The sequence below is a fragment of the Belonocnema kinseyi genome, chromosome 3, assembly GCF_010883055.1.
Source record: "Belonocnema kinseyi isolate 2016_QV_RU_SX_M_011 chromosome 3, B_treatae_v1, whole genome shotgun sequence".
Classification (NCBI taxonomy): domain Eukaryota; kingdom Metazoa; phylum Arthropoda; class Insecta; order Hymenoptera; family Cynipidae; genus Belonocnema; species Belonocnema kinseyi.
The window spans coordinates 95266387-95291386 of NC_046659.1; the positions used below are offsets into that span (position 1 = coordinate 95266387).

Here is a 25000-nt window from a genome sequence, read left to right on the forward strand (position 1 = left end):
TTTTATTTACAAAAAAAGTTTTTAGGTTCAAAAAAATATTCAGTGAACTGAAAAACTGTGGTCGGTAATATAGGTATTTAGCTGTGTCACATGCCCTTAAGAATCATAAACAGAAAGTCAAGGCTTTAGAATTAAGAGAGATTCTTTTGGATGGTACCAATTCACACTAAAAACTCTGGGGCCAATTTTGTTGCAGGTATTTTCAAGATGGTGTTTCATCTCTCTGGTTGTTGGGGTACGAAACTCTTCGATTGTTTTTGCGGAAAAATTGTAAAAATAATTGACAGTAGGTGACGTTTCGTACCCCAAGTCCGAGGGAAACGATACCTTGTGAAGTGGTACCAGTCCGAGGGCTGAGTACCTTCCCGTATGCAGTAAGCCCGTGGAAGCTGAAAAACCTTTATTCTTATGTATTTTGAGCCCCTGAATCCAAATCCACGACTTAACTTTTCGAAAAATGCGTAGAAAATTGTTTAAATTGCATTTGTATAAACAAATTATGAAAAACTGGTTTTTTCTATCCGGACATTTTTTTATAGAAAATATGGCTTATTTTAAGAAGAAAAGGTCTCTAGTAACTTTTTGTAAAATGCATATTTCAAAACTTATGAATTTTTAAATGTCAAAAATTTGACGTTTTTTACTAACTTTCACTGTTGATAATTTTTGATCTACCGAACATTTCTGATAATTTCAAAAACGTATGTATTCTCTAAAACTTACTCTACAAATCGGCATAGTTTTCCACTAAGGCAGGTCTTTGCAAGTTGTACTTTTTGCGATCAACAATAGGACTTTGTTATTGCGCGCCTCGCTTCGCGCGCTTCGGTCAACCTTACTATATCGTCATTTTTTATGGTTAAGTTTTCTAGCTTATCTCAAGGTATTGTGAAATTTGCAGGAGATTATATAAATTATGTAAAATATTTATTTATATGAGTACATTTTACAGAAGACTATTTATATTTATTTCTACATTTTTTGTCTTTCTGACATCCACAAAAAGAAATACATTTAGCTTTATACTTTACACAAGGACATAATTTCTCACTCATACAAGCTTTACAATTACAACACGTAACAAAATCGTCTGTTATAAATTACTTTACAGTCATCCAGACAACATTGCAATAAAAAAATTATCGATATCTTTCGAAAAGCATACTATGTCAATTATTAAAAAAGCCTTATTGTTGATCGCAAAAAGTACAACTTGCAAAGACCTGCCTTAGTGGAAAACTATGCCGATTTGTAGAGTAAGTTTTAGAGAATACATACGTTTTTGAAATTATCAGAAATGTTCGGTAGATCAAAAATTATCAACAGTGAAAGTTAGTAAAAAACGTCAAATTTTTGACATTTAAAAATTCATAAGTTTTGAAATATGCATTTTACAAAAAGTTACTACAGACCTTTTCTTCTTAAAATAAGCCACATTTTCTATAAAAAAATGTCCGGATAGAAAAAACCACCTTTTCATAATTTGTTTAAACAAATGCAATTTTAACAATGTTCTACGCATTTTTCGAAAAATTAAGTTGTGGGCTCGGATTCAAGGGCTTAAGTCGACATCGAAGAAACCGCCAACGATTTATTCGAAAAAATCTTAACAGATAAATCAATAATGTGAAATCAATAATGTAGTTGCAAATCAAAAATATCTTCATAGATGTAGCAGGCTTCAAAGCAACAATACTCTAAAAACAGGTGAAATAAGGTCATTCGTGACCACTAGCAAAGCTTATGAAAAATGTTGGACTAGTCGTCCCGAATTTCGGGACAAGACACTTTGATTTTTTAAATACTAATTTCCAGCAAAAAGTACGAGCATAAAACATACACATATAATATTTTCAGTAATTTATTAGACGAAATTACTAAATCTTCAACGTAATTGATAAAATTGAGAAAAGAATGCCTATTCATTACTGCAACATATTGTGGAATTCATTGATTTATAATTTTAAAATTTAAAGCTTTTGCAAATTAAAATTGAATAAAAGTTGCGACTGTTGCCTAAAGTGGAAGATAAAACAGAAATATGCAAATAACTACATTTAAATAAACAGTTATGACCTCAACTCTTTAAAAGAAATTCAAGTAATGAAAAGATCATTAGGTTTTCAACCACTTTCTTCAGATATGATGATGATTGTTAGGCCTCCTATAAAATAGTATGAAAGGAATATTATAAAAAAAAATTAAAATTTCCTTTACTAAAATGAAAGACATAAACTCTTGAGCTAAAAATGTAAAGAGAATGGTTATAAAAAAGGTATAAAACTCACTAACTAAGAATGTAGAAAACCCCTTAGAGAAATGCAAGGGAAATTTCTGAAGTAACAAAAAAATGTTTTAGAAAGGTATTTTCGCATTTTAGCATTTTTTCTTCCTTTATGGACTGATTATAAAAGCTTTAATTTGGTGAAATGGTTGAAAAGTATTTTGAGAAAGAACTTGGTTAGGGAAGAAAAGATTTGTTAGTAAGTTGTTTTTCTCGCAAGTTGTAATTTTCTAAAAGTGAGACAGTTAATCCTTACCTCTAGTTTTTCCACCAGTGTGCCCGGACCTCGAAGTTATTTCGTTGCCGTCTTCCCGTCGCCAGACGATGTCTGGCTTCGGGTAACCGCGGGCCTTACAAACAAGCTTCGCAGAACCACCTTCCGGTATCATGAGATCCCCAGACGTCTCTTCGTAAATTATGTCCGGTGGGATTACCACCTCCAGAAATGCGCTCTGCAAAACACAAACGTCACATGCTGGGTTAAAAGCTAAATCTCAAGTTGAAAAGCTAAACAAGAACTGCGATTATATAGCGATCATTTACTCAAAATTAATCTTTACTGAAATGTCATTTATGTTATTAAAACTCTTTTTCATCTCACAAACCTTTGTTTCTTTAAAATTAGTATTTATATAGTTGATATATGATTTTAAAATCCTTTCTATTAGGTAATATATCTTTAAAATTAATTGATAAGAGAAACCAGTACAAGATGCATACCAGTATGAACTTAATAATGGGAAAAAGTGACTGGGTTTCAAAGCAAAAGTTCTGTGGTATTTTTTCATGAGAAGCAATATTAAAAACGTGTTTTTAGTTAGCTCTTTTACCACTTAGTTTCTTTTTCGAATTAGAAAATGTGTTTTTTTCGAGGTGATGAAAATTTTGTTTGATTGGCTCAATGAAAAAATACTTTTTTGGAAATATAAAACCCATAGTATATGGTTGAACCAATAACATTATTTTATATAACAAATGCATGATTTTCGACGTTCTTTGTAACACAGGTCTGATTTATACTCATATGGAGGAATTTTGGAAACTTTATTTTAATTGTAATATGAATATATTACCAAATAGTTTGGAAATTCATGGTAAATAATGGTAATTCATCGGTAATTTATAGAAATTTTTTCCTTTGAGTTGGACCAATTTGTCAAACTATCTGTCAACATGATTAACTGATCATTTAATAACTTCAAATATTCACTTTTGACGTCAATTTTTACTCCATAGACAATGAAATGCAATTTTTAGTCTCTAGAGGCTAAAAAGTACAACTTTGGCACAGCTTCATTGGCCTTAAAAATATCTGAAATCACTCATTTGTTATAATAAAAATGTCTCCCTACATTCGAGCGAAACCTAATAAAAGTTTCCAATTAAACTTTTTAGGGTTCAATTCAACAATAATTTATCTCAGAAGTAGTGATTTTTTTTTAAGAAAAAATTTGATTTTTTAGAAAGTTTTCGTCTCGCCTGTAAAATTGTGAAAATGTAGGTTAGATCCTTATGGCATGATACCCTTCATTTACTTTAACACTTTTAGTTAAAGAAATTTCATAGGGTTCTCGTTTGAAATTTTCGTCTAAAATCAAACGATTAAAGTTTAACACTTCAACAACTTGAAAATTTTAAAACTTTCACATAGATTTTAATTTTAGATTGACATGGTTTGTTCTGTAAAAATGAGCAAACATAAACTTTTTTCTTTAAAATACTTTTAACTTTTTAACCTTTTTGCTTTGAAAGTTTAAAACTACAGTTTTTTATGATACTGTAACGTACAAAATACATATTTTTTCATTTCAAAGATCCACAATTTTTAAAATCCTGATGTTTAATACTTTTAATTTGAAAAAATAAACATATGCACAAATTTATATTTGAAAATTCTGAAAATACAACTAATTTAATTTAAAAGCTGTTGAACTGCAGCATCTCCTAATTGAAATAGTTTAAATTTCAACATTATACATTTCAAAGGTTTTCAATTAAACCGCCAGTCAAGATTAATTTTTTTCAGCAGCAAATCGTTTTCAATTTTAAAGTTCTGAAAGTATTCAAAAGGATTCGAACTTTCATTTTTGCACTGAAATATTTTTTTCATTTCAATTATTTTAAAACAAATTTTACCCCCGCCTCGATACCTCTAATATTTGGTGGCATGCCAGTTGGCCCGCGGACAATTGATCCGCGACAATTAATCCGCAACAATTTGTCCGCGCGACATTTGATCTGTTGACAATTGATCCCTGAGCATTCCATATCTTGATATCTAAGTTAAATGAAGTACGTCGGTTTATTGTTATTGTTTGTTGGTTTTTTTTCAATTCTGTGTTATTAACGTTCTGAGTTTCATCTGCTCGTTATTATTTATATATTTTATGAAAAAGGATTCTCTTTAAATGAACTTATGAGGATCGTGGCATGTTTTTAATTTAAAAATTTTGGAGCATTTCCTCATAACAATCATTGTTACCAATGTCGAAGTATTACATACAACTTAAGTGGAATATTCCCCGTCCCCTTTCCAGATTCCAAGTATTGTCGCGGATGAATTATCGCGGATAAATTGTCGCGGATCAATTGTCCACGGATCAATTGTCGCGCGGATCAATTGTCGCGGATCAATTGTCTACGGGCTAGTTGTCGTGCAGCCCTAATATTTATCTTACTCAATTAAAAACTATCTATCTGAAACTTATTCACTTAAACATCTTAATACTGAAATGATTTGTGCTTAAAAAGCATCTGGATACTTTTTTCGTTTGTAATATTTCTTAACCGCTGTTAAAACATCATTCCCACCCAAAACTTTCTCAGCTGCACGACAAATAGCCCGTAGATAATTGATCCCCGAAAATTGATCCGCGCGACAATTGACTCGTGGACAATTCATCCGCGACAATTCATCCGTGATAATTCATCCGCGACAATACTTGGAATCTGGAAAGGGGACGGGGAATATTCCACTCAAGTTGTATGTAATACTTCGACATTGGTAACAATGATTGTTATGAGGAAATTCTCCAAACTTTTTAAATTCAAAACATGCCACAATCCTCATAAGTTCATTTAAAGAGAATCCTTTTTCATAAAATATATAAATAATAACAAGCAGATGAAACTCAGACATGTATCATGCTTAAAAAAAAAGTACAATCAAAATACTCATTACCAGTACGTTGATCGGTTGTTGTGTGAATTATTACGAAACATGATCGTTTCTTATATTAAACGCAACGCCATGTTACATTTGTGTTGTTGACACTTTTCTTTGCATACAAATGGCCTTCGTGTAACAACATTGAACCACCCCGTTGTGATTTTATAAACTTCAGTGGCATCTTAAGAACGTTAATAACACAGCAATGGCAAAAAAAAACCAACAAACAATAACAATAAACCGACGTACTTCATTTAACTCATATATCAAGATATGGAATGCTCACGGATCAATTGTCGACGGATCAATTGTCAACAGATCAATTGTAGCGCGGACCAATTGTAGCGGATTAATTGTCGCGGATCAATTGTCCGCGGGCCAACTGGCGTGCCACTACTTTCTCACTTCAATATTTATAATTGAGATTTTATTCTGCAGCTTTATCGTTCCAAGTTAAAGGTTTTATGTGAACTTTTTCCGGTCAGAGACAGTTATCTAAATTATAATTAGAAAAATATTAATTTAAAATTGTTAATTGTAAATTTTATACATAACAAATTGTGACTTCTCAAATTTATGTCTTATTTAAAAATAGATTCAATATTTAAATAATTTAGTAAGTCGTACTCAAAAATGAAAAACTTTCTCATAACGTAAATTACATTTCAATTTTACAATTTTTTCTTCTAAATCTTTTTCACTTTTACCTAAGTCAAGAGGACTTTTTTCGACAAATTCAATTTTAAGATTTTTCTTGCAAACATCAACAGAGTCAAGAAATTGCTAAAAAATTTTGTTTATTTGAAAAAGTTCTAAAACTTTTCTCTTTTTCTGATATCTTGTATCGTTTGCGAAAAAAATTACAAAATCAAATTTTTGGGAAGAAAGTTAAAAATTTATAAAGCATAAAAACTGCATAAAAGCATAAAACTGATAGAATGTTTTATTTATATAAGCAGGAAATAACAAAAATATTAGACAGATAAAAAATGTGATTTTATAAAATTCACTTTTCATAAACGCAGAGACATTTATTCTTGTGTTAATTAAATAAATGTTTCTTGAAACAAATGGAAGTTCCTGTTAAACTTAAGGTTGACAGGATTTTCATTTCTCTCAAGTAGGAACTTTAGCATCCAAAATTAGGCTTTGGCGACAAACTTCACGTAATATCCTAGCTAAATAATGCCCTTTGTGTAAAAGTATTTTATATTCCTAGTAATGCATATTATTTGTCATATCAAAATTATTGAAAATTTGAGTTGAGGTACCTGTAGACCCTACATACCTATCTGTGTACCCTAGAGCTGAAAAAATTGCAACATTAGAGATGCGAAGACCGTGTTTCAGCCCGCTCTACACGTACCGAAATTTGCAGACAAAATGTTTCAACCTTAGGGGTGAAAACCCCGAGTTTCAACCCGCGTTACAGGTATCGAAACTGGAAGTGTAAATAGAGGCGCAATGACAACAAGATTTTTTCTTACTTCGAAACAAAACAGGCAAGATGACAATGCTTTTGTTTCATGACAATTTTTTCTCTTAATGTATTTTCAAAATTCATGCGGGAATTTTTTTTCTAACGACACAAAATGTTACAAAAGTGTACCAGGTATATTTTTTAAAAGTTTTCCAAATGCGGAAACTTTTTTCTTAGTATTTTGTCGAGTCTGTCTTTGTTTGCAAGAATAATTCGAAAAGTTAATTTTTCGGAAAAAGTTCTCTTGAGCGAAAAAGTAGTGTAGGTAAAATTTTCGAAGGATATCATAAGCGGACAATTAACTTCACCAAATTCAGAAATGTGAACTCAAATACTTCAGTTAGGTTCAAAGTTATAAAGGTTTAGATAAAAAATTAAATTTTTTGGAAAACAATTCTAAAATTTTAAATACTCATAACCTGACAGAAAATCTCTTTTTCTAAACGTGTTTCACATAAATTTTGTCTTATTTCCTTCGATAAAAAATTATTCAGGAGGCGAATGCTTCTGTGATTTAAATTTAAACTACATGTATGATTTAAAATAGATTCGGTCAAGTGCTCAATCTTAAAACATAATTTCAACATTTAATACACCTGCAATTTTCATTCTTTTCGTCAAAACGTAGGAACATTAATTTTCATTTACTACACGATTTACTTTTCCTGATCATAAAAATGGATTTCTTTCATTCATTACAGTCCTAAGAAGAAAATGGTTTCGTATGCTCAGAGCTTTTATCAAAATGGTAAGTGAGGCTCACAAAGTATTTTCTCTCTCATTTCATTTTTTTTTGTATTTTATGTCTTCGGGTTCTTCATGTTTATTCATAGACATAAAATAATTAGACAGAATTGCTCTGAATGTTGAATTCTGTATCGTGGAATCTTTTTATTTTTCTGGTCGAAAGGCACGGTCGCCCATAAATACCCGTGAGTGGTGACGAAGCTATTTCGTTTTCACTGACGCTATCGGATTTTCCCGACCTAGATAGGGGAGAAAAGCACTAACGTCGATTCAAGACTCACCTGGCTTTTCATCGGATCTGTGTTCACCTGGCACATGTAAACTCCCCGATCCTCGCGACGCGCTCCTTTGATGTTCAGCGTCCACGTGTGCGAATCACTGTGCGTCACGGAAAGACGTGCATTGTTCGTGATTACGTGTTCGTGAATTGCCAGGATGGCCTTCGTATCCGCCTTGATCCATGCCACCTGATCTCAAAAAGTTAATTTTTTATTGTTGCTTGCGAGCTTCTTCAATTAAAAGTATAATGTTCTTAATTATTTTATAAAAGGTATAACTAAGATTTAACTAATTTTTCGATTGCATACTTCATTATTACGGTTAATAAAGGTCAGTGCAATTGCATGCGCCCAATGTGCCATATTTAATTTGCTTTCTTATTGTCATGATTGATATTTACCGTTTCAAAATATTCGTTTTGTATCATTTTATTTGCATATTGATAAATTAATGCTCATTGTTTCATATTTTTATTCAGGAAAAGTCAGTGCAGTCGCATGCACCCAATGAGCCATATTTGATTTGTTTCTGATGGTAACGTTTTTTTAATGAAAGAGAAGTTTTGTTAGAGAAGTAGTATTAGTTATTTCTTTAAAAAAGGGCATTCAATCAGATGTATGGAAAAGAAATACTTATGATCGAATTTTTTGTGGGAGGTATCATGTTCAGTGCCAGAAATTGTCCGAGATTTTAATATAAATTCTAATGATTGTAATTTAAAATAAGAACATAAGCTACATAAAATCTTTCCACTTTCATAATAATAATTCATTTTTGTAAATTATAAAAACCACTTATAGTATAGGGTTTCTTAGGCAAAGATAATGTTACTCTTTTTCATGTTTTATATTTATGTTGAATGCGTGTGATGAGGCAGGAAGAGAGACAGAAAGGAGCATGTTAGACTGATTCCTAGTATAGGAAAATAAGTGGGAGAAGGAAGAAGGACATGTAGGTGTGAACGTGGTGAGATTTTAAAGGCTATAAAGAAAAAAGCTGATAAAACCGAGGTCAAAGGTCAAAGATCAAAGTCAACGGTTAGATGAAAAGGTTGAGAGTTCAGGGGTCATCGGTAAGAGACAATGGTCTCTTACCGATTGGTTAAAGTAATTGGTTAAAGTAAGGGTGAGTGATTGAAGTTCATATGCGAAAGGTTAAACGTAAAAGGTCAAAGATAAGAGGCCACAGGTTGAAGCTCTCTTCTTCTCCCGTAAAAAGAAACCAAAAAATTTTTAAAATGATCATTTAAGGTAGTTATTCCAAAACTTAGATCTCTAAAAAATCAGGTTTATTTATGATTTTAAGAATTAGTATGATGTTACTGATTATTTAATTCCAAATAAACAATTGTGTTTTTCTGACTGTCACTTCTTACCAAATTTAAAAAAGGCCGAATTTCAATCAATGATAAGTTATTATTTGAGGTAAAACATTCTTCATTTATAGAACCCTACGATTTCCAATTTTTAAAATAATTTTCTAATGGCTGACATCATCATAATAATTTGTTTTAAGACTAAGTGCTCCAATCAAATAACTATATTTTGAGATTATTTACTTATTTTTTATATTAGTAACTGTAGAGTTGTGGGAAATTTTTATCCCGAAAAATAAGCCACTACTTATTCAAATTCAACCCTTTTTGAAAAATTTGTAAGAAGTGATAATAAGAAATTTTTTTAAAGTTGTAAACTTTTATGTTGAAAATATTTTAATTTTGATAATCGTAGAAAATTACGACATTTTCTGCACGACGACTGCCTAAACGAAAACTAATATAATTTTTTTTAAATATAATTATGGAGATACAAAGTTTATTCAACATGTTTTTTGAAGTAATTCCCAGTAATCTATTACATTTTTTAAAATAAATAATTATATTACTAATACCGTAAGGTTTAGGCGTTGGAATAAGGCGTTAAATAGGTTTTAAAGTGAATTATTTTCATAATTATATATGTATATACACTTAACAAAATACTTTTTGATTAGCAAATCGAGCATCTGCATAATCAGATTCTCGAGATAAATTTGCTTTTATCAACTTTCTTGAGTACCAACTGTCGCGTGATAGTTGATTTGCCACGGACAAGTCATCACCGTATACATCGTCTACAATGAACATTCAATTTTTAAACCTGAACGTTCAAAAAATTTTCCAAAATTTCAAACACTAAAGATCATCAAAGAAACACTTTTGGAAAGAAAAAAAGAAATAATTTTCAGAGTCACAGATATTTATAGCCCAATATAGAAATAATGAAATTCTTTCTTACATCCCGAAATTTGACATTTTTAAAAACATTACCAGTTGATCCTTGTAAGTTGTGACCGTTCCAGAAGTGGGTCTTTAAACTAAGTTAATCTGAAGAAATACGTTTGTAAAAAAACACAAATTATTATCCAGAGCCATAGAGATTTATAGCCCAATTTAGGAAAATTGGAACTTTTCTCACACCACCAAATTAGAAATTTTTGAAAACATTTTCTGTCGATACTAGCGAGTTGTAGATGTTCTAAAAGTGAGAGTTCGAACTAAGTAAATCTGAAGAAATATTTTTTTAAAGAAATACAAACTAATATCCCGTGATACTGAAATTTATAGCCCAATATAGGTAAAATAGGAAATTTTCTCTAACTTCGAAAAGAAAGTTTCTGAAACTTATCCTGTTGCTCCTACCAAATTCTAAATCATCCAGATGTTGAAGTTTGAATTGAGTATATTAAAAAAATTTCACTTTTGTAAACAAATAAACAGTAATATCCATTTCCACAGCGGTTTATCGTCCAATAGAAGAAGATTTGTATTTTGTTGCTCTCCGAAATTCAAAATTTCTTAAAATATTCTCTGTTGGCCTTAGGTAGTTCTGAACTTACGACAAGTGTCAGTTGAAACTACACTCAACTCCCGATATTCGGCTATCCGATCTGCGGCCAACTTCACGCTTGACTGCCCCCCCCCCCCCGAGTGTTCGTTGACAGCCCATACGCTCAGACGGTCAGTGCCGTATCAAAACTTGTTTACATGACTCCTCTCTGAGCATATACTGAAAAACGTATCCGATTCTGGGCCGTCCAGATCTGAGGTCAATATTGCAAAACCAGAATTTTTCTCCTACCTTGAAATTCAAAAGTTTCTAAAACATTTTCTGTTGGCTCTAGGAAGTTGCAGATCTTCCATAAGTGGGAGAAGGAATTTGGTAGGCTGAGAAAAATGTCTAGTTCGCTGGGATTCGAATCCAGGTCTTCAGATTGCCGGTTTGGTGCTCTTGCTCACTGAGTTACAGAGCGTACGAGATTCATTGTTACTAAGCTCGTAAAAGTTAATTAACTGGTGATAATGATTGAGTTTGATAAGGTCAAAACCCATTCCCTCAAAGGACCCCTCATAAAACACATTTCAAAACATGTCTCCGTGAAATTGGCTGACATCTTAAAAAAATATAATGTTCACGGCATGCCGAACAAAAGTTTCCGGTGGCATTACAAGATCCTATGATTGGTTTCAAATCTGTGGGATTTAGAAGTACTAGATTTTCAAGTATCCTCACAGAAAAAACTGAAGTTAAATTTTGTTGCATGTAAAATTTCCCGCTATTAAAGTTTACATGCTATTTGCCGAAAGTTTATCCTACGATGGAATAAAAGCTGTCATCTGCAACCGCGTCCTTAGCAGCAATGGAAAAACGGCAAAGTGTGAGTGAATTCGAGTTCTAAATCAGAACACCAGATTTAAAAGAACACAGAAAAAAAAGTTAAAATTTCTTGCAAATTTGTTGATAGATAGCGCCAGCGTCGCGATTCTGGCTACATCTCGAATAAAAATGGAGCGATTATAAGGCGAAAGATTATCCTGGCAAGGTTAAAAATCGGAAATTATCTTCGATTAATGTAAAGTTTATCCGGTACGGTTAAGTTTTGTGCGGTGATCTTTCACCTGGAATCGACGTAAACTTTATCTTTCGTTTTTTTTTGTGCTGGGATGATGCGTAGAATAAGCTAGAAATAAAACTTTACGTATATTAGAGATTTTATCAGGTCTAATGAATAGAAAATAATATTTAATCATAATGTGAAGACTCTGTCTCCGAAACAAGGTTTGCAAAATTCTACAAGGTTGAAAGAATTATGAAAAACTCGTTTCAATACTGCATTTCGTGGATTGTTTTATTCTATGATGTGATATATCTCCAAGTAGAGGTTAGATACATCAAAATGTTTCAGGCAAAAGTTTCAGAGGGAAAAGGGTATTATGCAAAAGTACGATTTACTTTGGCCTGTAATGCGATTTTCAAGGTCATTTTGAGGTAAAAAGTGATTTTTTGAAATGAAAACCGTTATTTTACTGTTTATTTTTTCGAATATGAAAAAATGACTGAATTCTGTTGTAGTTTTGAACACTTTCTATTTTTAGCACCACCCAGGAACAACGACGTGAACGTAACAGGATTATATATATATAATCCTTTTACGTTCATACAGACGGTCATGCCTTTGCTTTATTAGTTTGCTTTTTACCAATTATTTATTCTAATATCGCAAAGCGAATAATTGTTTTGACAGGTGTTTAGGTGGGTGACAGTTCGGTTCAGCACTCCACAACTCTCAAAATGAGCAAAAATTAAGTCTCGTAGTCTACGTTCATAGAAAAAATTGTGAAACTGAAAATTCCCATTTTAACACCAATGAAATTTGAGCTAGAACAAATGTAACGCCAGCGTTTTCTGTGTACATTTATGAACTGCTATCTACATCATTTTTTGTATACTGATCATACATCTGCAAATTTTCGTAAGGTTATAAGATTGTAATGTGGGGACGATAAATTATTTATTGAAATGCCTCTAGTAAATAAAAATCTGATTTATCAGCCTACAAAAGAGGCTAGCATTTCATATAGATATCTTTAGAATAGACTTAATATAGAAGGGTCATAGGTGAGAGCGTTTGGTAGCAAGGGCCCTCTGAGTGCCTCCAATTATAATACGTTATAGAACCCTATAGACCGTGGGCTCACAACGTAAATGGGAGCGTGATACGGATAAGGCCATTTTTCACATGAGATGTTCGTCTGATGATGAGGAACGTAAAAATGGATGCCTGGCAGGTGTGAGTGGATGCGATCACCTATGGCGACCTGTCAAAGGTGCGAATTTTTGGCAGTTAACTTACGTGACTCGGATAAGGTTGAAAATTGGTGTACATGTAGGGGCTGACATTAGAAATAGCACCTGCGCATTGTCAGGTACTTACCTGGATGCAAAAGTGTTGCCAGGCGGCTTCGAAGTCGCCGGACATTCAGGTGAAATTTCTTGAAATTGATTTTACAGGAAAAAGTTTTAAAGAAAAGTTGGTCCACTCCCAGAGATGCATATTTTCATTAGTATATAATTTTTTGATAAAATTGATATATTTGGAGAAAACGTCGATTAAAGAAATACCATAACAATAAAAAGCCCTTGTTATTGACAACAAGTGATTTTTTCGAAAATTATTGAGAGACAAAAGGTGCTCTATTACAGGTATACTCCAAGACAAATAAAAAGTGTTTGTTCAAAATGTTAATATTTACCAAGTTATTTACATTTTTCCTTCTTTTTCCCATTTTTTCGATCACCTGCTGTATCTTTAGCAATTTAAAAGAAGGTGTGCTCAAAATTAGTACACGAATAAAGTAAGTCTTGTGCAATGAATTGGCGTCAGCCACTTTCAATTAAAACAATAACTTATTCTGCTATAAATAATCAGAATGAGTGTCACGTTCTCAGCTTCTGATTATCGTAGAAAGTTGTAATAAAGATGAATATGATTATAAAAATTAAACAACAAAATCGCTCTACTTTAAAATACCCATTATTTATTATTGTTAAAGTTTATGTTTTCTCGTTGAGATACGTTCGATCTTTATTACCGTGACGAATGTCAAGTTTCCCAGACCCAGTCATTGGCGTAGACATTACAAATTCTTCGTGCTGCATTTTAAATGCAGTTCTATAGCATTAAAAATGCAATCGTAATGCCTACGCCAATGGCCCACGCTGGGTCTGGGAAACTTGACATTCGTTACGGTAATAAAGATCGAACGTATCTCTGCGACAAAACATAAACTTTAACATAAATAAATAATAGGTATTTTAAAGTAAAGCGATTTTGTTGTTTAATTTTTATAATCATACACATCTTTATTACAACTTTCTACGATAATCAGAAGCTGAGAACGTGACACCGATTATGATTATTTATAGCAGAATAAGTTATTGTTTTAATTGAAAGTGGCTGACGCCAATTCATTGCACAAGACTTACTTTATTCGTGTACTAATTTTGAGCACACTTTCTTTTACATTGCTAAAGATACAGCAGGTGATTGGAAAAATGGGAAAAAGAAGGAAAAATGCGAATAACTTAGTAAATATTAACATTTTGAACAAACACTTCTTATTCATCTTGGAGTATACCTGTAATAGAGTACCTTTTGTCTTTCAATAATTTTCGAAAAAATCACTTGTTGTCAATAAAAAGGGCTTTTTATTGTTATGGTATTTCTTTAATCGACGTTTTCTTCAAATATATAAATTTTATCAAAAAATTATATACCAATGAAAATATGCATCTCTGGGAGTGGACCAACTTTTGTTTCAAACTTTTTCATTTAAAATCAATTTTAAGAAATTTCACCCGAATGTCCGGCGACTTCGAAGCCGCCTGACAACACTTTTGCATCCAGGTAAGTGCCTGGCAATGCGCAGGTGCTATTTCTAATGTCAGCCCCTACATGTACATTAATTTTCAACCTTATCCGAGTCACGTAAGTTAACTGTCAGAAATTCGCACCTTTGACAGGTCGCCACAGGTGAACGCATCCACTCACAACTACCAGGCACCCATTTTTACGTTCCTCATCATCAGACGAACATCTCATGTAAAAATTGGTCTTACTTATCACGCTCCCATTTACGTTGTGAGCCCACGGTCTACTAGTAAACTACTTTTGTTTTTTCACTCCACTCTTATCCTAACAATAAACTCTATCCATCAGATTTGAAGCGAATCACCGGAGTGACTTCCATCCTTTATGTGATTCTCAATATTTTATACGCCATATTCCGGATTTTACTTAAAATTATAAATAAGTGTCTATTATTGTAAGGATTTAAGAAAATATACGAACTTTTCATTATTACACATTTATGTTAACATGAATAAAAAAATGGAAATTAAAAACATCGTAGAACTGAAGATTATTATTTTGGGTTTCTGATCACGTCTATCACATCTATCGTTTTTAAAATTTATCTGAAAAAAGTTTAAATGTATTAAATGTATTAAATTAAAAGAATAAAAGCAAAATTATTCGAAAGTTCGTGTATTAATATTCTGACGTTTCGGCTATTATTGCGTGCCTTCTTCAGAGAACATAAATAAGTAATATATAAATAATACTGACGTGTGTCACCAAATTAAATTAAAATATACAAAAAACGTACCATATAACAGCCTCATAACAATTAAAGGTACAGAGAATTTAAATTTAAAAAATGCTTCAAAAATACCTGAAATGTCGAAATGCCGGATGAGGTAGCTGAAACCTTAGCATTGGGTGACAAATTTGCTATTCCTTTCTATGTAAATAAATTAAAATTCAATAACATGGTTGCTAGTATACAAAATTGTAAAGAAAATATAGAGGATGAACTGTTTTTCTGATACTATAGTGTCAGAAAAATATTTACTCAATTCATCTCAAATCATATTTGAAATAATAACTTCAAGAATCTTGAAAAATCTTTTGACCTTGTTGAAAATTTCCAAAAGGTTAATAAAGATTTAGTTTTTGTAAATTCAGACAAAGGCAACATAACAGTACCAGGTAATAGAAGTAATTATAATAAAACTGTGGAAAATATGCTCAACAATAATAATTTGTATAAAAAGATTAAAACTAGCCTTGTTCCAGCAATCGTTAAAATAATTCTATATAAATGTTTATTTTAGTGAACACAACAATATTTAAAAAATTTACCTGATATAAAAGATATTCGTAGTACCGAAAATTGGTCTAGAATTGTATATCTCATCAAATGTAATTGTTTTGAAAAAGTTTATATTGGTGAAACAGGTAGAAGATTAAAAACTAGAGTTTCGGAACATTAAAGGGATTGTAGAGTCGGAAATTTTAATATAGGTCTTTCACAACATTGTTGGAACTTAAACCGTTATTTTGATTTTGACAATATTAAAATTCTTGCTAGAGAAAAAAAATACATATAAAAGCTGCATAATAGAATCCATTTATATAAACAAATATCACAATAATTCGATTAACTTACAGACAGAAATGATGAATGTCAACAAAATATATCAAAGTATTAGAAAATAAACAAAACCAAGTAAAAATTTCAGTTACTTTAGCGCGCATTCCTCATTTGCAGTTCTTTTAAAAATGACGCCTGTATTCTGTATAAAGGGGGTCTCCTGGTGTGAATCGAGAAAAAAATAGATTTTTTTTAGCTTATTCTGTCACAAAACTCTCTTTAATTGTTTTAATTTTAATTGTTTTTCATAATTAAAACAAAAACAGATTATTAAAATTTGGAGTTAGAATTTCATTTTTGTGTTTAAAACGTGAAAAAAGACATTTATTTTTGGTTTCCATGGGGTAATTAAGGTTCATATAGAGTTAGGAAGCAAGTTTGAGCGCGCCTATGGCGCGCGACTGTTGGTTCTCGCGCTTTGCGAGAACCAACGCGCTCTGCCTTTGCGCTCGGTCTTTGTAAATTCCTTACAATTGTACACAGATTTTTTAAAACTAAAAGTCAAAACATCGATAACAGTAATTCGGTGATAGTGACTTCTTTTTTATTAAAGCTCCTTCGGCTTTAACGAATACATTCTCATCACGTAATCATTGTCTCTTTAAAAAAATGCGCATTCTTTAAAAAAGTTTGTTATCAAACATTTTACTGCAAGTTCTGCCGGTTTTTCAAAAATTTAATTTACGCATTTGCAATTTTATTTTTACGATTTCAACGTATTTCACACATACGGCCGAAACTTCAGCCTGACCTTTTTTCAACTTCTAAATTAGATCCCTACCTCAGTGACCCACAAAACTTTGATTAACGAGGGTTTGAGGGCGTGGGTGGGAGGTGGTTAGTTTCAACCAAGAGTCATAGCTGGTTAGTGTTTTATGCTGAGAAGTTCAACCGAAACCTTCAGCAGCGTCCGTAAATATTGAGCGATTTGAACAAAAAAATATAAAAAAAAAACTGTTAAGATTTCTAAGTTTCGGGCATTTGTCGGCAGAAAAAATCGGTGTTTTCAATGCCAGTCTTTTCAGATGGGAACTTGATGGGAATTTTAGCAACATTCATAATAAGTTGATAAATTTTATTATTTCTTTGAACAAATTTGATAAACAAATGCATTAATGAGGCATTTGCCTACAGAAAAGTTCTTTTTTTTCTATGTCAACAGTTTTAATTAGGATATGCAAAAAAAAATTTCCATCAACAGATGCTCGAATAATGCATTTGTTTATTAAATTTGTTTTTAAAGAATATGAAATTTTTCAAACAATTATGAATTTCGCTGAAATCATCATGCAATTTTCAATTAAAATGACTGAAATAGAAAAAAAACGAAGTTTTCCGTCACAGATGCTCGAATAATGCATTTATTTGTTAAATTTGTTTCTAAAAATCATAAAATATGTCAAATCATCATGAATATTGCCGAATTTATTATGAAGATCCCAATTAAAAGTCTGATGTCGAAACAAAAAAGAATTGTTCCGCGGACATATGCCCCAATAATGCATTTGTTCATTAAATTTGTTCTTAAAAAATCATAAAATTGATCAAAGAATTATGAATTTTTCTGAAATTATCATGAAGTTCCCAACTGAAAAGACTGCCATTAAAAAATCAATTTTTCTGTCAACAAACGCCCAAACAATAAATTTTCTATTAAATTTTTTAAAAAAATCATAAGATTAATCAACATAATATAAATTTTTGCTAAAATTGTCATAAATTTCCGAAATGAAAAAAATTAACATAGAAAAAAAAGAATATTTCTATCGAAAAATACCTGATTAATGCATTTGTACATTAAATTTGTTTATAATATGAACAATTATAACCAGAAGAGAATTTTTTTACAAAATATTGTTTCGATTCCAATTTCTTGCAACATAACTTGAAAAAACATGTATTTATGGAAAATCGTAGAAAAAAATTTTTCCAACAAATAATTTGTTGATAACAATTTTTTTGGTATATTGTCTAATATTTGAATATCTTTACCTAATGCTATTTAATGCAACTTAAGCGATTTCAACCATTATCCTGTTATTGGCGAGGACCGGGAACGTCAAATAGAAAAAAGGCCATTTTTCGTGATATTTTTTTATTTATAAAAAAATTAAAAACCCAATTCAAAAATCTGGCTGGGCAACTCTCTTAGAAATCTTATTAGCTTTTTTCTAATTTTTTGTTGTCGAAATCGGTGCAGATTTGTGGGCTGTACGTTATTCTGAACCAAACAAGTAATTTTTCTTCCCAATGTGCGGCACTCCTTTAGGTATGAAACCAAAAACTCTTTTATTTTTTTTATAATAATTTGGTAGTGCATTAAAAAAGAAACATTTTTCTTCTCTTGACTTTGTCCATATCGTGCGTTATTTGGCTTAAAATGATGATTTTCGTGAGTTTTTTTGAATTTTTAAATTGCTATAACTCTGGTAACTTTTAGTTTTATAGAAAAAAAGTCATTAGGCTAAATTGTTCGTCTGTTTGAATACTATGAATATCCGTACAGAAAATTGTTTTAATTTTGAAAAAAGTGTTCTCAAGAATTTTCAAAATAGGCTCACTTTTTGAATTTTTATCCAAAATGGCTGGCTAACGAACTTGACCTTTATTTTAGCAGACTAAAAGAGTATATCAAAGGCCAATCCGATTTGTCAATTATTTCAAAAGTGATCGTGCTAAAAAAAACTAAAAATCTACAGACGCACAGACACACACAAATACACAAACACAGACAAATATATTCACAACAAATCTAATACCTTCTCTTCACGGGAATGTAAAAACAACTTCTGTTTCAGTTGAGAATTGCGGACGCTATTGTGTACACAAACGGACTTCCGTTTCGTAAAAAAAAAAACAAGCCGAACAATCACCTTTTTTTTCGAGCTTGACACCAGGAGACCCTCTTAATGAATGTATCGCTATAATGTATGTCTCTTGTCCACTTTGTTATATATAACGTTCGTCGTTGTCCAAAAACATTGTAAAGATTTTGTTTTTTCCATCAATTAAGATGTAGTTTCTCAAAAAAAGCCTCTTAAATTTTTATGAGGATTTTATATGATGCGTTTTTTGTATATTTTAATTTAATTTGGTGACACACATCAGTATTTTTTTTTTAAATTGACTCTTAATGATTGGCAGATGTTTGATTAAATAATTAAGTATTCTTGTTTTTTACAAGAAAATAAGTACAGATATTATGATTTCGTTTCCTTAATTTAAACAAATTTGTTTCTAATTACATGAAAGAAACGTTCGTTCTTTTTATATTTTATTTATTCAGATTCTGTAATAAAAGGCAGGCAGCGGTAGCCGAAACGTCAGAATATTAATAAATGAACTTTCAAGTAATTTCGTTTATATTTTTTACTTTAATGAAGACCGTAAGACCTACAAAAAATTCTTACTATTGTGTACACAAACGGACTTCCGTTTCGTAAAAAAAACAAGCCGAAAAATCACCTTTTTTCGAGCTTGACACCAGGAGACCCTCTTAATGAATGTATCGCTATAATGTATGTCTCTTGTCCACTTTGTTATATATAACGTTCGTGGTTGTCCAAAAACCTTGTAAAGATTTTGTTTTTTCCGTCAATTAAGATGTAGTTTCTCAAAAAAAAGCCTCTTAAATTTTTATGAGGATTTTATATGATGCGTTTTTTGTATATTTTAATTTAATTTGGTGACACACATCAGTATTTTTTTTTTAAATTGACTCTTAATGATTGACAGATGTTTGATTAAATAATTAAATATTCTTGTTTTTTACAAGAAAATAAGTACAGATATTTTGATTTCGTTTCCTTAATTTAAACAAATTTGTTTCTAATTACATGAAAGAAACGTTAGTTCTTTTTATATTTTATTTATTCAGATTCTGTAAAAAAAAAGGCAGGCAGCGGTATCCGAAACGTCACAATATTAATAAATGAACTTTCAAGTAATTTCGTTTATATTTTTTTACTTTAATGAAGACCGTAAGACCTACAAAAAATTCTTACTCGTATTTACATTGACGGTCGCAGAAAGGATTAATTTGATTCTTATCAAATTTACTTATTAACTATAAGAATTACGAATCTTTTATTGTTATTATAATACCGTAGAAGCACAGGACATTGAGCGTTCTAATTCAAATTTTACACAGGTCATGAGGGTCCCCAAATGAAACTTTTCAATGCTAGGCTGTTTTTAATTTCAGTTTTTTTCGGCTCACCGTAAATTATATGTATACATATAAGAGGTAGGGTAGAGTGGGGTTAAAAGTGCCAGGGGGAAAAGTGCCACATACGATAACACAAAATGTAATAATACTTTTTCCCCGCGTCACTTTTAACCCCAGTCTACCCTACATTATAGAAATATTGCCAATCGAAAATATCAAATTTTATCCAACTCATTTAAATCGACAAGAAAGCATCTGATCTTTTAAATCGTGTTGTAATAATTGTCATCTGAAAGTTCTAGATACAAATGTTTTACGAAAATTTGTCAAGCATGGCATATACATATTGCAGGAAAGAACGAGTTTGCAGGACGTGCTTAAGTTTCTTTGTAAGTCAGAGAATACGATTTAAAGAAGTTTCTTATCTTCCTTTTAATACTGAGGTTTTAACCGTGATGAATAATTCAATGTGTATCCGTATAGTTAGCTCTAAAATTATTGTATTTGCAGGAACTTCTTCGAAAAATCTTTTAAATATTTGGCTTCTTTTTAAAGAAATGTAAATGAAGAAATACAATTGTTACAACGTATGTTAAATAACAAAAAATTATGTGTGAATCTTTCAAGGTTTCTGACTATAGTTTGAGTTCACTTTGTCCGCTTCTATGCTTCTATATTTTCGATCGTTTTTCGCGTTTTCTTGTTTCATAAATTTTTTTGTAATATCAATATGAAAGTTTATTATCATACGTCAGTTTGACCTCTCATGAAATGTAATAGTCTTAAACATGAAGTTCCTTCTGAAATTCTTTCTAACGACTTAGTTTCAAAACCTTTGTTTAAAAGTGTTTGAATTTCTTAATTTTTAAAGTTTCCAATTAGTAAGCATATAATGCTCAAACTGAATAATTCAACTTTACAATATTACAATATTTAATATTCTTAAATTTTTAACCGTGAAAATGACAGCGATTTTTGGTTGTTGACGAAAGTCACATTTTTTAGTAAAAAAATCTATCCAAATAATTTCATTGTTTAAGGCCTTGAAAGTAAAGTTTTTTTTCTTTAAAAAGCTTAAATTCGAAAATCTTCGGTTTGAAATTTCTTGATTTTTAAAATTTTTCAATTAAAAATTTCATAAGGCATAGCTTCAAATGCAAACATCAGAAATTTTAGAATAATTTCACTACGAAATTTTTCATAGTTGAAAATTTGCATATGATGGCCTTGATAATAGTCAGTTTTTGATTGATTGATGTCAGATATAAATATTATAAATTGTTTGTTTTCAATTGTAATTAGTTTTAAATCAATTCATTTTATATTGAAATATCCCCACTTGTTTGGCTGCGATTCTAATCGTACAAAATTGTCTAGTTTCTTCTATTTTTCCAATTCGTATAATTTCAAATTGAAAGAATTGATAGTTGCGCAGTTTTTAATTTGAATGATTTGTAATTAAATCATTTTGAATTAAATGCCTTCAGCATACATTCGGAACAATAAAAAATTAAGAAAATAATTTGTTAAATTCAACTTAAAAAAACAATTTCGAATTGAACGAATTACAATTGTGCAATTTAAAAAAATGGAATCATAGCAATCTTGTTTTGTATTTTTTAAATAAATTTTAATTTGCAATGATTCATCTAAAAACTGTTAGCCTAAAGGGGGAAGATTTCAGTTTCCCTAAGGGCGGCAAAATTTGATAACCACATATCTTACTGTGGATTTAAAGTCGAGTAGTTAATTTATTTTAGTTAAGGGAGGCAAATTACTGTAACCCTAATGACGGCAAAATCTGATAACCAGATGTCTTACTGTGGATTCAAAATCGAGTAGTTAATTTATGTTAGCCTAAAGGAGGCAAATGTCTGTTACCCTAAGCCCTAGGGACAGCAAAATTTAATAATCACATGTCTTACTGTGATTTTAAAATGGAGTAGTTAATTTATGATCGTCTAAATGTGGTAAATTCCTGTTAGCCTAACGAGGGCAAAATTGGATACATGTACTACTGTGGATTCAAAATCGAGTAGTTAATTTATGTTAGTCTTTAGAAAGAAAATTTCGGTTACTCTAGGGGCGCAAAAATTTATTAACCACATTTCTTACTGTGGTAAGTATCCACTGGCTACAATAATACAAAAAATCAAATGTATCCATTTTTTTCTTCAAACATCATAGTAAAATGTCAGCTTAGTCGCAAGAGGGTGTCGTCTTACCCCACCATTTTTTGCATGACAGATTTTTCATCACTTCACGTTTTTGGTGATAATTAATAAACAAAACATCGCTTTTCTAAACCCAAAGGAACATTTTGTAGCCAACTAAATTCTCGATCCAATAACACCTAATACGTTTTCCCTCTCCTACTCCCCCTACATCCCCCCACTTCACTACCCCGAACCTCACCCATCGCTTCACCATTCTTCCCAACCTTATTTCTCCTCTATTTCCTCCTCTCCTCACTTCCTAAGCTAAAACTCCCCTTCCTCTACTCTTCTTCCTCATCCCTCATTTCCCCTCACAAACCACTCTCACTTTCAATTATTTCGGTCACTCCCCAGATTCCCCCTTGTTGCCATGCGCCCTTACCGTATACTTCCTAATCGCTTGCACTCATTTACCCTCACTTCTCCTACTTCTTCTTTCCTCATTTTACTTCACTTTGCCTACTTCCTCAACCTTTACCTCTCTTCATTATATAAAAGTACGGCGGAAGGACAGACACCTGATAGAAATAATGAGTTTTTCTGCGCTGGGCTATGTAATCCTAGCGATTGATATTTTTATGTTGATATTTAAAAGATTAAGGCACTTTAGCAAAGTTAAAAAAACAGAGGAGTAGATCATTGCCGTCGGTAGTACATATTGAAAATTTAGTTGATAATGGATTTTTAAATTGTTTGTGTTTTTAAAGTTGGAAAATAAAAATACATACTCGTGAACAGGCGCTTTGTGTGCGTGTATTTGCTGTTAGTTCAAATTATTTGACAATAATTTTTTATTTAGTGAGTAAGTTTCTCGATATAAATTCGATTTCCGATTATGCTTACATGTATGGTGAATCTCAAAGGCGTTTTCAAGTGCAAAAGAAGTGGAAACGCGTATAGGTACATATATTTTCAAGGAGTCGATATATATGCAAGATCTTTTATAAAATTGGAACTTACGATTTTCAGAGTTGGAAGGCACGTCAGATATACGTAAGGTCGTATCTACGTGCGCTACGCTCACCTATCTCACCCTCTATTCTCAGTCTCTTTCATATGCAAACCATCTCGGGCTCTATTGTAGTGTATTCTGGGATCAGGCGCGGCGCCTTCGTCCAGCCAACCACACCTCGTTTATTTCCCGGTTTTTTGGCTTTCCAGCGTTAAAGTATGGCTGTTCCTTTCTGCGGTATGTAGATAAATGTATAAACTCGCTAATTAAAAGTTTCGCTTTGCCCGCGAACGGTCTAAAATGCATTTACGGTCAGGATGCGGTTGTACCCCAGGATCGTGCTTTCGTTTGCTTAGACTTTAATATCGAGATGCCTAAAGGGTATTACTTAAATGCTAAACATTTCAACGTTTAATTAAAATTTAGACAAGACTTTTTTAAATAGGTATTCGTTAAAAGAAAACCCAGTAAAATAGCATAGTGACCCAACTAGTTGATTTTCTAAAATCCTTGTATGATTAATAAAATTCAACGTTTCAATTGCGAGTGTGTCTGCAAAGAAAATTGTCCGTGAATAAGTTTAAAAACTGAAAATATTCAATTTTCAACTTTTTGAAATTATCCTGTTTCGGAGGCTGATCCTCAATTCGGAGGATAGGTTTTAGCAAATTAATTTAAATGTCCTTTTTTATATAAGCCCATGTGATGTGAAAACTGTTTAATACTTTCAGAGATATTAATAATTGAAGAAATTAAGAATAAAATACATTTTCAAACGAGTTTCTTTTGAAGAAAATAAACAAAGATTATTCAAACCCAGTACAGATTTTTAAGAATTTTAAGGTGATACGGTTAAAGTGTTTGTACAATTTATTTCGAGATGAAATTAAACAAAAATGGGATTTACATATACTACTATATTTTATTAAATAATTTAGTAATAAAAATTATTATGAACTTATTGACTATCCAAATATAAGAAACACTACTTTAAATGTTAGTTTAGAATTGATGATATTTTAAAATTGTAATTTTAACCCTAATTAAAAATTTATAGTTTCAAACGAGATGTACATTAGGGCGTATCGACAGAAAAAAAGTTGTTTGCGCGAAGTTCTAATAGCAATGAAAACTTTCTTTTGGGAGTCAAAAACACTCCCCTAATGCTTCATAAAAAAATTGCTTCTCTCTTCGCGTCGTAGACATAGCTAAAAATCTCAAAAAACGAAGGACTTCTTCAAATTGGAACAGCAAAGAAAAATGTTTTGTGATTTAAATTACCAATAAAAATAGTTTGAAGGAAGCGTATGTATATCTCTATAGCGATAATTTGGTTAAAATATTTTTTATCCTTCCTAATTGAATTTTCTCGACTATTTCACCATATAATG

General features: G+C 31.3%; 1 protein-coding gene across 1 annotated transcript in view; it reads right to left on the reverse strand.

Annotated features, from left to right (window-relative positions):
- LOC117169071 (lachesin-like) overlaps window positions 1-25000 on the reverse strand; it is a 388598-nt gene that overhangs the window by 82212 nt on the left and 281386 nt on the right. Inside the window, exons 5-6 of the mRNA XM_033355181.1 lie at window positions 7962-8147; window positions 2541-2736 (exon numbers count right to left, since the gene is read on the reverse strand). Of these exons, the coding sequence (XP_033211072.1) occupies window positions 2541-2736; window positions 7962-8147 (382 nt within the window). The remainder of the gene's footprint in view (window positions 1-2540; window positions 2737-7961; window positions 8148-25000) is intronic.